At 46.8% G+C, this 14,463-nt stretch overlaps 1 protein-coding gene across 4 annotated transcripts in view; it reads right to left on the bottom strand.

The window, feature by feature from the left end:
• Positions 1 to 14,463, bottom strand: part of Cyp4f39 (cytochrome P450, family 4, subfamily f, polypeptide 39) — a 73,256-nt gene that overhangs the window by 24,026 nt on the left and 34,767 nt on the right. For 2 of the 4 annotated variants that reach the window (NM_001399679.1, XM_234837.10), the window contains exons 2-4: positions 7,550 to 7,652; positions 3,401 to 3,623; positions 965 to 1,109 (exon numbers count right to left, since the gene is read on the bottom strand). In NM_001399679.1, the coding sequence (NP_001386608.1) occupies positions 965 to 1,109; positions 3,401 to 3,622 (367 nt within the window). In that variant the 5' untranslated portion in view covers position 3,623; positions 7,550 to 7,652. The remainder of the gene's footprint in view (positions 1 to 964; positions 1,110 to 3,400; positions 3,624 to 7,549; positions 7,653 to 14,463) is intronic. The other 2 variants (XM_006241092.3, XM_008765183.4) reach the window with 1 other exon arrangement.

Here is a 14,463-nt window from a genome sequence, read left to right as displayed (position 1 = left end):
GAGGAAGAGGAGGAAGGGGAGGGGGAAGGAGGAGAAGAGGAAGAGGAGGAGGGGGAGGAGGGGAGGAAGAGGAAGGGGAGGAGGAAGAAGACAAGGTGACTTCCTCTGAGGGTAAAGGAGCTTGCTACTGAGCTTGGGGGCCTCAGCTCCACCCTCAGGACTCACGGAGGGGGGGATCTGACTTCCACAATTTTATGAATCTATGAAAACCACACACACACACACACACACACACACACACACTAAAATGTAGTAATAAACATTTAAGGCACAAGAGAACGGAGCAGTGGCACACACCTGAGCAGATCACCGGTGCGAGCTAGCCTGGGCTACATAGAGAGACCTATCTCCAAATACCAGACTGTGGTTCCAACCCCCACGGGGTGAAGTGAAACGCAGAACCGCACCAAAGGTCATGCTTGCAAGGTCATGCTGAGGATCCACTTCAGGGGGATAGACCTGGATAGACGCACCCACCCCAAAGGGTTAGGACTGAAAATGGCACCCCTAGAAAACAGACCCCTGGGCGATCGTGGAAGGCTTCCTGGAAGAGCTGAGTGTTGAGGATGGGTGAGAACTCATCAAGCGCACTTGGCATCAGTGGGACAGCAAAGAGAGGTACTGACTTCCGCCTCCCTGCCAGCAGGCTGCCTACTGGGCCACCGAAATGCGCATGTCACAGTCTTAATGAAGGGACTGTCATGGCCTCCAGCTGAGCAACACTGATAGGTAAGTTGCTCAGATGTGACTCCAGCAGGTGCCCAGCCCTGCAGTGTACCTGACACTCTTACACACCAGCCCACTATTGCCCAAGTCCTCACAACCTCATGGCCTGGCCCACTTTGGTGAACTCCTATCCATCCCTCAAAGCCCTACCCAAGGAACACTTCCTCTGTAGCACCCACATATCTGTAACCCGAGAAGGGTTCTGGGAGTTTAAATGACTCATCCCTCAGAGGCCTACCTGAGGCACCCAACACAGGCTTGATGTAATCAGGATGCACAAGCACCAGCAGAGGCAGGAAAGGTCCGACCCATGCCAGGATGATGTGGTGCATGGTATCCAGCACTTTCTTCTCATTCTGAAGGCCCTTCTCGTTGGGAAGATACTGTGACAGAGAGAAAGGGGTAATGAAGACGTGACGGCTCATGCTTCTCCCTTCCTCCCCCTCCTGTCTCTCTTCTCCAGAACACGGAAGATGTGGTGCCTTGCCGAGCTTCTCTGAGTCGTTCCCTACTCTTAAATAAGAACGAACAACAGGACTGGGGGCATGGCTCAGGGACAGAGCCCCTGACCAGAATCCCCCATCTGGGGACATGCCCGAGGGGTAGAATGTATGAGACGTTGCCTCATATGTGTGGGAACCTGGATTCCAAAGTCAGCACGTCACAGACAGACAGACAGACAGACAGACAGACAAGTGCCCAGATCTGACTGGCCTGTACCTATGTGTGTGAGGTCCTCTAAGACAATGATTCTCAACCTTCCTGATGCCGTAACTCTTTAATGCAGTGACCCCCCAACCATATGTCCGCTGCCACTCCATAACTGAAATGTTGCTACCGAAAATCATGGCGCAATAAATATCCGTGTTTCCCAATGGTCTCATACAATCCCTGTGAAGGGGTCATTCTATCTCTGAAGGGCTTGCAGCTCCCAGGTTGAGAACCACTGCTCTAGATGGTAACGGGGAACAGGAGAAGGGTGTGACTAGAATCCAGAGGATGGCAGTTTCAAGGCCAGCGGAGTTACAGAAGACAAGGTCTTTCCATGTTGCCCAGGATGAAGCCCTGAGTTCAGATGACTCTTCCCAGTCAGCTTCCTGAGAAACCGGGACCAGAGGTTTGTGTCACCATGCAAACTAATCTTTATGTCTCGAATGCATCATAGCCATAGCCCTAGGCTGGAGCTCTCCATTCTTGCTTAGCTCCCTAACTTTTTAAAGAGACCCTTGGTGTCTCAGACATGGTTGCTCACAGCTGTAATCTCAACACTCATGAGGCTAAGGCAAGAGGATTCATTGTGATCTTGAGGCTAGCCTGGGCTAAATATGAATTCCAGGCCAAACTGAGCTGCAGAATGAGATCCTGTCTCAAAGCAAAAATTAAGAACAAAACTGGATAAGTCAGGCATCCTCAGATATGTCTGTAATCCCAGCACTTAAGAGACTGATACAGGAAGGTCATGAGTTTGAGGTTAGCCTGGCCTACATGACAAGACTTTGTGTTAAAAAAAGAAAAATGCAAGGAGAGAGTATAAATCCCAAGGTAGCATCATAGCGCTCCAATAATGAGAAAAGCCACATATGATAGTGTACACCTTTGCTGCCTTTAATCCCAGCACTTGGGAGGCAGACGCATGCAGATCTCTGTGAGTTCAAGACCAGGCTAGTGTACATAGCAAGTTCTAGGACAGCCAGGACTACATAAAGATACCGTGTCCCAAAACAAAACAAACAAAAGAATAAGAGTAGACTCACTCTAAGAGGTAAAGTTAAAGAAACAAAATCTCCAGGAGGCCCCTCTTTGCCCCCACTCTGGGCCCTGGACCCAAAATTTTGGGGATCAGTACTCCCCTTCTTCATTAGTAGCTATAGAACTATAAAAAAAAACTTTTTTTTTTTTTGGTTCTTTTTTTTGGAGCTGGGGACCTAGGTAAGCGCTCTACCACTGAGCTAAATCCCCAACCCCAAAAAAACTTATCTTTAATTTTTGTTCCTTTTATTTTAGTTTTTTGTTTTGTTTTGTTTTGTTTGTTTGTTTGTTTGTTTTTTGGTTCTTTTTTTCGGAGCTGGGGACCGAACCCAGGGCCTTGCGCTTCCTAGGCAAGCGCTCTACCACTGAGCTAAATCCCCAACCCCTTATTTTAGTTTTTAATAATTTATTCTTATTTTATGGGCATTGCTATTTTGCCTACATGTATGTCCGTGTGGGAGTCTCAGATCTTGTTACTACAGACAGTTATGAGCCACCATGCGGGTGGGTGCAGGGGAATTGAACCTGGGTCCTGCGGAAAAGCTTGCAGAGCCTTTTCTCCAGCCTCTCCCAACCCTGTCATTGTTGTTCTAGGCATGGGTCATTTTCTTTAAAAAGCAATTGGTTGTGCCCATAACTGCAGTGCCACTATCGCATCCAGTAAGACCCCTGGTGACACCATTTAAACCCCAGTGGCCTGCATTCCAGCTTCCAATTCTGTGAAAGCTAGCCAGTGGGAGACACTTAACATTACAGTCACTCTGCCTCCTCCCATACGGTGAATCTACCCCCCCCCGGGGGGGGCTGAGGACTGAACCCAGGGCGTTGCGCTTGCTAGGCAAGCGCTCTACCACTGAGCTAAATCCCCAACCCAGGTGAATCTACTTCTAACCCAGCCTGCCCAGCTCTGCCCCTGCCCACTCACCATGCTCATGTGGCCCAGTAGCCAGTGGCGGCCTGGAGGCTCTGGGAAGCAGCTCAGCCGGCGACAGGTGATGCGGAAGTCACTGAATAATTTGAATGCCTGCAGGAGCAGGCGGAAGAGGAGGAAAAGGAGGAAAAGCAGCAGAGCCGATAGGACGTACACGCGGAAGGCGGTCTTCTCCAGTCCCAGCAGGTACAGCAGGTAGTCGGTGATGGGTAGCATCCTAGGAGACACCAATCAGCAGGCACCAATCAGCAAGGAGAGAAGGAACCGGGCTCTAGCTTGCCTGCTTCGCACACCGAAGAGACTCAGCGGCTCTCCCAGATGACCTACGACCTTCACTTTGTCAGCACATGCATGCATCTTTCTTAAAACAAACAAACGAACACAAACAAAAACAAAACGAAATCCACTGGGGCCTGGCAATGGTGGCACACACCTTTGTTCCCAGCACTCGGGAGACAGAGGCAGGTGGATCACTGAGTTTGAGGCCGGCCTGGTCTACAGAGTGAGTCCCAGGACAGTGGAGGCTGCACAGAGAAACCGTGTCTCAAAAATAAATAAACAAATATAACTTTTTTAAAAGTCTCGTGTTCAATTACGTTTTCGTGTGGGGCGAAGGGTTCTGCTTGTGAGGGCAGTAGCTATAGAGGCTCAGAGAGGGCTTAGGAGTCACAAGGCCACTGGAAATGGGTGCTGGGGCCTCAAACTCAAGTCCTCCAGAAGAGAAGCAGCGCTTGCAATGGCTGAGCCATCCCCCAGTCCTGCTTTTCCACCCTTATTTTCTTTTCTATTTATTCATTTGTATACTCATTTGTGTGTGTATGTGTGTATGTATGTATGTATGTTTGTATGTATGTGTGTATGTGTGTGTATGTGTGTATGTGTGTATGTATGTGTGTCTATGTGTGTATGTATGTATGTGTGTATGTATGTGTGTATGTGTGTGTATGTATGTGTGCTTACGTATGTATGTATGTATGTATGTATTTTGTATTTATTATTTATTTGTTTATTCATTTGTGTGTATGTATGTGTGTATGTATGTGTGTATGTGTGTGTATGTATGTGTGTGTATGTATGTATGTGTGCTTACGTATGTATGTATGTATTTTGTATTTATTATTTATTTGTTTATTCATTTGTGTGTGTATGTGTGTATGTGTGTGTGTGTATGTGTGTATGTGTGTATGTATATATGTGTGTGTATGTATGTGTATATATGTATGTTGCTTGTATGTATGTATTTTGTATTTATTTATGTGTTTATTTTGCAGTATTGAAGATGCTATACCCAACAAGTGCTCTAACCTCCCTCCATGAACCCAGCCCCAGGGCACCCTCTTGATCCTCCTATTATAGGGCTTTCTCTGCCTGGGCATAGATGGTCACAACCTGGGAGGCAAAACACACACACCACACACACACACACACACACACACACACACATACACACACACACCACACATACGCAGACCACAAAGAGGCCCTCAACCAATGTCCCAAGGGTATTATTGGTAAATCATTCTCTCTCTGTCTCTGTCTCTATCTCTGTCTCTGTCTCTGTCTCTCTCTCTCTCTCGTGTGTGTGTGTGTGTGTGTGTGTGTGTGTGTGTGTGTGTGTGTAATAACACTGAGATGTTGATCCTAGCAGAATTAACTCCAGCAACCCAAAGCAAGAACTTTCCTAATTGGCTTTCTCCCTTTCGTTTCTTACTATCTTCTCTTTTCTTTCTTACTTTTTTCAGTTTATAGTGAAGATTCACATAATACACAACATTTTTTTTAATTTTCGGAAATTTAAATGTTTAATTGTGCATATGTGTCTGTGTGTGAGTATGTGCACCCAGAGACCAAATCAGTGGATCCCTCTGGCAATGGAATTACCGGCAGCTGTGAGTCACCGAACATGGGTGCTAGGAGCTCTGTAAGAGCAGTACACACACTGAGCCACCTTCCCAGCTCCTAAAATGCCATCGTTAAATGAGCAATTCATATAACAGAATATTATTTGGCCACAAAAAAGAACAGTCTGTTATTTTTTGGCCAAATGGGTGCAGGAAAACATGTTAAATAAAATAAATCACTCAACGTTTCTTTGATTCATTGGCTGGAAAACATCATGTTAAGTACAATCAGTCACTCAATCTTCTTTCATGGATGGATGATGGATGGATGGGTTGATTGATTGATTGATTGATTGATTGATTGATTAAAACAGTGTCCTGCCCAGGTTAGCTTTAACTCTTGGTGTGAAGTGATACTGGGCTTCACCCTTCAAGCAGTTGAGACTGCAGTTTTGTGTAGCCATGCAGGGCAAGGAAAGCAGGTGAAATGCAGAAAAATAAATGGCGGGCCAAGCGTGGTAGCACACGTTTACATTCCCACTCCTCAGGAAGCTGAAGCAGGGGGATTACAAGTGAGGCTGGCCTGAGGAGCACAGCTAAATGTTTTCAGACGAAGGAGGCAGGCAAGAAGGGAACATCTCATATGTGAATACACTTTTTAAAGTTCATTGAGGTATAGTACTGATAATTTAGAGTCTGAGAAGAAAGCTGGGCACATGCCAACAATCCCCGCTACTCCGAAGACTGATGTAGGAGGATTAAAAAAATCCAAGCTCTGAGGGACTGGAGAGATGGCTCTCCAGTGGTTAAGAACACTTCATGCTTTTCCAGAGGACCCCAGTTTTGTTTCCAACACACAACCTCAGGCAGTTCACAGCCATCTGTAACTCCAGCTCCGACACCCTCTTCTGACTTCCTCAGTTACTTATGTACACATGCATTCACACACAAACACACATCACACACACACAAACACACACAAAATAAACACACACACATATACACACACAAACACACACATCACACACACACGCACAAACACACATCACACACACAAACACATCACACACAAAAAAAATACACACATATCACACACACACTCACACACACATCACACACACAAACACACACACAAAATACACACATACACACACACAAACATACACACACAAACATACACATCACACACACTCACACATCACACACACAGACACACAAAAACACACATGCACACAAACACGCAAAAAAATACCACACACATACACAAACACACACAACACACTCACACAACACACTCACACACGCAATACACTCACACACACAAACAACACACTCACACACAATACGCACAACACACTCACACAACACACACACAACACACACAAAAATACACACATACACACACAAACACACACACAATACACTCACACTCACACACACACTCACACACACACACACACATACATAAAAGTGAAAGAAAAGAAATCACAACCAAGGTTTCTTCAGATCACATAGTAAGTCCCAGGTAAAAGACTCCATGACACTGTCTCAAATGTATATGTATATGTATTTCTGGAAGCCAAGTGTGGTGGCGTATGCCTGAACTCTCTGCACTGGAGAAACCCAGGCTGAGGGTTACAGAGCATGTTCTGAGTCGGAAGTACCTCAGAATAGATCCCATCACAAGAACAAATAATTAACAAAAATCATGAAATTAATTAGGAAGTACATTTTTCACTGGCAGTTAGCACTTTGACAATGTTGTGCAGACACTGCCTCTGTCCGCAACAGTTTTATCAAAACAATACCCAGTGTCCATTAGCAGTCACTTACATACGAAATTTGGCATCTACTGATCTCCCTTCCTTCTTTTCTCTTATCCTTTTAAAACAATTTTTTTGAGACAGACATGGTCCCATGTGTGCAGGCTAGCCTCAGACCCTCAGGATAGCTAAAGCTGGATCTTGTCCTCTGCATAACAGAACCTCCCAAGTGCTGGGATGTCACGTGAGCCACCTCATCCCATCTACTCAGTGCCTGGTCTCCCTTGTGTTTTTGTGGGTTTTCTTCTCTTTTGCAGAAATGGCACTGTTTTTGTCTGGCGCATTCACTCTACCCGTTCCAACTGCAGCCACCCTGGCCAGGATCACGGCTGTGACCTTTGCACTACTGAGTAATACCCCATTATGTGGACAATCCACACTTTGGTTCTCGTCTGTTGGCTATTTGGTCCGTTTCCGTCTCTGGGGATGGAGAAATGTGCTACTCTTGAGCACGTGCGTGTACGTGTTCGTCTGGGTACCTGCGTTCAATTCTCTCAACTTTCTTCTCGCTTTCCTGGTATTTGCTGAAACCACTTCTCAGAGAAGTTGCTGGGACTCAGATCCTTGACCTTGGGCCAGCTCCTGAAGGAAATGAAACAGCGGAGGGGAGTTGAAGAGTGAGCAGGGCTGTGTGCTCTGCAGGCTTAGCCCCACACACTACACAGCTGGGAGGTCATCTTCTCCGGGAATCTCACACAGGCCGGGAAGTTGAATCTCAGCTCAGTTCCACCAATCCAAGGAAGAACTGAGTACCAGGGCCTTGTGTCAGCTGCGGAGTGTCTGCCTAGAGAGCCCCAGTGAGGAGCTAAGACATGACTCAGAGGCAGGACCCTGGCTCAGCATTCCAAAGCCCTCAGCTTAATTCCTAGCGCTGCAAAAGCAGAATAAAATAAAATAAAGTTTTGGTGAAGAAGTGGAGGAGAATGTAAACAGTTTGACCACTGCAGAAGACACTCCAACTGTTCCTTTGAGAACTAAAGAGAAAGCAGTGTGTGGCGGTGCCTGCTCTGTTCAGCACTCAGAGGACTGAAGCAGGAGGAACAGGAGTTCAAGTCCATCCTGTGTCTAGTTCTCACCTGAGCTACACAAGACCTTACCTTTTTTTAAAAAAAAAAAAACTCTTTTTTTAAAAATTTTATGTATGTGAGTACACTAATCACTGTCTTGAGACACACCAGAAGAGGGCATCAGATCCCATTACAGATGGTTGTGAGCCACCATGTGGTTGCTGGGAATTGAACTCAGGACCTCTGGAAGAGCAGTCAGTGCTCTTAACCACTGAGCCATCTCTCCAGCCCAAGACCTTACCTTTTTTATTAAACGCATGCACACATGCATGCATGAGTATACACACACACACACACACACACAAACCTAGAATAACGTAACCCAGCAAGTCCGCCTCTGGGTGTATATCCAGATGAAAGATCTCAGTTATTTGAACAGCTTGCCCACAGCAGCAATATTCATGACAGCCCAAACCACACTACTGTCCCTACACGGGCGAGTGGAGCAGTAAGAGATGGTGTATACATACTGTAGAAAATCACTCAGCGAAGACCAGGAAGAAGACGTCAAGCATGTGCTGTGACACAAGTGAGTCCTAAGGACATTACGCTCAGTGAAATAAGCCCATCACAGGAAAAGATCAATATTTAGATAGACATTGTTGCTCATGAATGCAACCCCAGCATTTAGTGGATTGAGGCAGGAGAATTGTGTGTTCGAGGTCAACCTGGGCTTGCAAATAAATGGAAAACCAAAGCAACAGTGCTGCTCTATTTATATAAGTTTCTGGAGTCACCTGGGGTCTGGGGGTAGGAAGCAGAGTGGACAGTTCAAAGGTCGAGGGCAAGCCACGTGCTATGAGTGTGTAACGGGGACAGTTTCCGTAGCATGGAGACAGGTGGCTGTACCACATGGTGCATGTGCTCCATGCTGCTGGGTTAGACCCCCAAACAGCTCCACAGGGAAGACTTCTGTGGACTCTATTTCAATTTAAAGCTATCTATTGGGCATTTCAGATCTCCTGGTGGATGAAAACGCTTGCTCTGGAAGCCTGCTGCTTTGAGTTTTATCCCCACGTCCAGGTGTGGAAGAAGAGAACCAACTACAGCAAGTAGTCCGCTGACATTCCACATGGGAGTCATGGATAAATGCATACACACAATATAAATGTAATAAAATTGAAAATAAATAGAATTTAAAAAAAAAAACAGGCATGACCATGTGAACCTGTAACCCCCATTGTGGAGCAGAGACAAGTACAGGGCTAGAAACTGGCAGATTCCAGGAGCCCCAAAATGACAAACTCAACTTCAATGAGAGACCCCACCCCAAGGAAAGAAAGTAAAGAGAAGGGACAACCGAAGTCCTCCATTGACCTCCACATACATTCGCCAGAGCCCAGGCACACACACAGACACACAACACACAACTACACGAGGGTAGGCCAGGAGGAGCAGGTGTGTTCCCTTTGGAAGACTCTGAGGCAGGGGTGGAAGCGAGAAGTAAGCATCTTCCCAAACTGAAACACAGCAGCTCCGTGTGTCAAGTCCCAGGCAGATGCTCAAAGGTAGTATGCTAGCTAGGCTTTGTGGCTCAAGTCTGTAATGCCAGCACTCAGGAGGCTGAGACAGGTGAGTCACTCTGACAGCAAGGCCATTCTGAGTCTGGGTTACACAGTGAGACCCTGTATGAAACAAACAAACAAACAACAAAAAAAAACAAAAACAAAAACAAAAAACAAAAACCAGCCAGGCGAGGTGATACAAGCCTTTAATCCCAGCACTCAGGAGACAGAAGCATGTGAATTTCTGTACGTTTGAGGCCAGCCTGGTCTACAAAGTGAGTCCAGGACAGCCAGGCTACACAGAGACACCCTGTCTTGAAAAACCAAAGACAGACAGACAGATACACACACACACACACACACACACACACACACACACACACACACAGAGGCATACAAAAGGGTTCAGTGTGCATCTCAGTTGTTAGGGCGCTTGCCTAGGGTTTACAGGCCCTAGGTTCCATCCCAGAACTACATCACAGGGTAGGGGAGAGGGATGCATGTCTGTGATCTTCACACTCAGGAGGGAGAGGCAGAAGGATCGAGATTTCCAAGGCCGTCCTCCGCTACCTATGAACAAGGCAGTGGTTCTCAACCTTCCCAATGCTGTGACCCTTTAATACGATTTTTAAAGTAATAAAAATAAACCTTTAAAGGGGGCCTGGAGAAATGTCCCAGAGGCGTCACAGAACACTGACTGCTCTTGCAAAGGACCTGGGTTTAATTCTCAGCACCCACATAGTGCTCCCCAACCATCCACAACTCTAGTTTCAGTGGACCCACCTCCTTAAGTTCCCTGAATACATGTGATCCATAGGCAAAACATCTATATGCTCTGTAGAGTGAGTCCAGGACAGCCTAGGCGACACAGAGAAACCCTGCCCCAAAGGAAAAAAAAAAGGAGGTGGAAAATGAAGAGGAGGAAGAAGAGGAGGGAAGGAGTCGGAAGAGGAAGAGGAGGAGAAAGAAGAGGAGGAGGTTAGGTAGCATTTCACCTGGGCCGCTCCCAAGGGCACACACCCTAAGAAGTATCCATAACTCTTTTATTTGTTTAACAATTTAACAGTAGCTGATGAGAAGGTCGCTCTGGTGAGGCCAGGGAAGCCAGCCAGTGATTGATCCCATCCACTGAAATCTTTTCCAAAGTGCCTCCGCCCGCCACGCCCTCACTAAGTGCTCCTGTGTTTCTCTTCGGAACACTGGGTGTCGGATCCCTTCAGAGGCCCAGTGACGTGTGTGACTCAGTTCTAGGCGTTGGAACTAAAGTGGTGAACATGACAGACGTGGCCCTGGCTCTCTAGGGAGGAGACCACTTACTTGTACCTGATGCAACCGGGTACAAGGTATCTAGCGAGAGAACAGAGGGGAGTGGCATTTAGGAACGTTCTTTTAGTAAATTTACATGTATTTCTATACCAGTAGGTCATGGCATCGTGCTGAGGTCGGAGGAAATTTTTCAGGAATCGGTCCTCGCCTTGCACCATATTCGGTCAAGGGATCAATCTTTGGCTCTCAAACTTTTGGCAGGTATCTGTACCTGTTGATCCATCACTCCAATGTGGTACTTTCCAATCCCCGGGATCTGTGTTGGGGAGGCTTCCTTCCTTCTTTCCTTCTCCCATCTTCACTTTTTTCTGTCTTTGTTTAACTTTTACTTTTTTCTTTTTTCTTTCTTTTTTCTTTTTCTTTTCTTTTTTTTTTTTTTTTCTTTTTTTCAGAGCTGGGGACCGAACCCAGGGCCTTGCGCTTGCTAGGCAAGCACTCTACCACTGAGCTAAATCCCCAACCCCTGTTTAACTTTTAAATTGCATCTATCTGTTTAGGTATTTATCAAGGAGGCAAGTACACCACCGTGTGTTTGTGGAGACAGAGGACAACCTTCAGGAACTGTTTGTTTTTACCCTTGAGGGTCCTGGGTATTGAACTGAGGTCGACAGGCTTGGTGGCAGGAGCCTTTGCCCACTGAGCCATCTTCCCAGATCCGTTTCCTATTTGTTCATTTGTGTGTTTGTTTTATGGAACCCAGACTGGCATTTAACTACGGATGCTCCAGCCTCAGCTTCTAAATGCAGGGATTACAAACATTTATCACCATTAACAGCTCTTTTTTTCTTTCCAGCTTGCCTGCCTGCCTGCCTGCCTGCCTGCTTGCCTGCGTGCGCCCTCGCGCGCTCCCTCGCTTGCTGGTTCGCTTGCTGGTTTGCTTGCTTGTTCGCTTGCTTGCTTGCAGTTTTTGTGTGTGCTTATGTAATGCACGTCAGGCTTCATTCTCAATTGCTCTTGGTCTTGCTCCCATGGGCACGACTGTCTCTCATTAAACCTAGAGCTCTCCGGTTCGATTAGCGAGCTGGCCAGCAAGTTTCATGAATCCTCCTGTCCCTGCTTCCCCAGAAGGGAAGACTCACATTTTTGTGTGCCCAGAGTTTTATGTGGGTGCTGAGAACCGAACTCAGCTCTGCATGCTCACCAGCTAAACCATCTCTCCAGCCTCACCGTCACCGTCTTTTTTTTTTTTTTTTTTTGGAGCTGGGGACCGAACCCAGGGCCTTGCGCTTCCTAGGCAAGCGCTCTACCACTGAGCTAAATCCCCAACCCCCATCACTGTCTTTCTAAATGCTCGCCAGTCCTGGGCTCTAACACACTCCAAGTCTTCAGCCTGGCTCCAAAGCCCATTAGGAGGTCCTACTTGCAACATTGTCTTTCTCACCAAGGATCCTTTCCCCCAGTTCAGTGTAGAGTCTCTCTGTCACGCAAGTTATAGATGTTGGGGGTTCTTTGCTGTGTTCTCTCCCCTTCTTCCTGTGCTCACTGCTGGGGACCCCATACCACTCCCAAGCCTTCAGCAATCTCATATCAGAACTGTTTTCTGTTTCAGTTCCCAACAATGTTTCCCTGTCATATGTTCAGGAGAATCCCAAATACTCAGATTTACCTCATCCCCTTCCTGCATTAAAACTAAACATGCTTTTATTAAGCACAAATAAATAAATTCTCCAGGCTGGGGAGATGGCTTTGCGTAGAAAGACGTCTCAGCAGTTAAAAACACTTGCTGCGCTTACAGAGGACCTCAGTTCAGTTCCCAGCACCCACAACAGCCAGCACACAACCACATATAACTCCAGCTCCAGGAATTTCCCAAGCCTTGGGCTTCTACTAAAGGTACCTGCAATTGTGTGTGTGTGTGTGTGTGTGTGTGTGTGTGTGTGTGTGTGTGTGTGCGTGCGCGTGCATGCAGGCATATGTGCACTTATGTCTTTAAAAATGAATTTTTAAAAACACTAGAAAAGCCTAATGTATAGCAAGACCATTTCCATATTAAATGCCACGACAATGGAATGTTTTCATATAGTTTTAAACAAAAGAAAAGGGAGGGGGATTTTTAGATTACACAGTCCCTCCCCGACAATCAATTCTTTTTTTTAATCTCTTTTTCTGAGTGGGTCAATTCAACAAATGCATTCAGTGATGAGTCTTGTTCTGCTGCAGCTGCACCTATGGCCAACAGGATTGTCTTAAAGCCCAAGTTTCACAATCATTGCCTCAAAGCAATGCCATGTGCTGGCGGATGCTTTTGCAACGCAGAATCCTTCTTCTTCAGGTCCACCTTCCCACCTTACGTTTGCCCACCCTAGTGGCAGTCTCCTACTGGTTTGCCCTTGCTCCCCCAGTATTCCACGGTACAGAAACTAAAAGCATCTTCTGGAAATAAAGGCAGGAGCCAGCAAGACGGCTCAGTGGGTAAATGTGCTCTCTGCTAAACCTGGCAACCTGATTTCAGTCCCCGGGACACTTATGGTGAAAGGAGACAATCAACTCCTACAAGTTCTCCTGTGACCTCTACACACATTCCATCACACACACACACACACACACACACACACACACACACACACACACCAGAAAAAAGTTTTTTTTTAAACGTTTAAAATTTAAATCAGATCATAAAACTTCCGTGCTCGAGATCCTCCCATGAGTGACATCTAGATACCTTGCCTGGACCACGACACCCCGTATGACCTGGCCTCTGTCTCTCCCAGTAACACAGTCTCCCACCCTGTCCTCCTCATTCATGGTATTCGACATGGCCTACTCCAGCCACGGGCCAAGCTGGTTCTCACTCTAAGCGTTTGCATAGGCTGTTCCCTTCACGCACATGCCTTTCCCCTGCTCTGCCCACACCAACTCCTCATTGCCAAGCCCAGCCCCCGTGAACAGCTTATTTCCATTCGCCCCAGTCAGCCTCCGCCCCTCTGTTGCTCTCAGAAGAATGAGCGAGTACCAGCCCTAGGCTGTAGCTTTCAAAGGCATTCATTTCTTCTGGCCAGGAACCTTTGGAGGAAACCACATGACATCTCAAGACAGTCACAGCAAAAGCCATACCAAGCTGAGGTCTTGGCATTAAAGAGGGGATTGCCATGCAAAGGAATTTTGGCTGGAGGACTCCTGGCTTTGATTCTGTGGGCTGGGTACACAGGGGACAGTACACAAGGATAGGAAGGGTTCTGTGCCCACCTCACCTCATCCCATGCCATGCTGGGCTCCAGCTTACCTGAGGCAAACTCTCAGTTCTGCCTCTGAGAGGAGAAGGTGCTACCGTCTCTTACTGAGACCCTCTTGGGTGAGGTGGTTCCTCATATGAAAAAAATGGGAATAATTTGAAAAGGTCTGTTGGGTGTCCAAGAAAGGTCTCGATATACAACAAACTGGGGGGGCCTGGTTCAGCAGCTAACTGTGTTTGCTTCCAAGCCTGGAAACCTGAGTTCGGCCTCCCAACTCCTCATGGTAAAAGGAGGGAAGCAATTCCTGCTGGTTGTTCCTTGG

Source organism: Rattus norvegicus, chromosome 7 (genome assembly GCF_036323735.1).
Source record: "Rattus norvegicus strain BN/NHsdMcwi chromosome 7, GRCr8, whole genome shotgun sequence".
In the NCBI taxonomy this organism is placed as follows: domain Eukaryota; kingdom Metazoa; phylum Chordata; class Mammalia; order Rodentia; family Muridae; genus Rattus; species Rattus norvegicus.
Note: the sequence above shows the minus strand (reverse complement) of the source record. Positions and strands in the feature narration are given on the sequence as shown.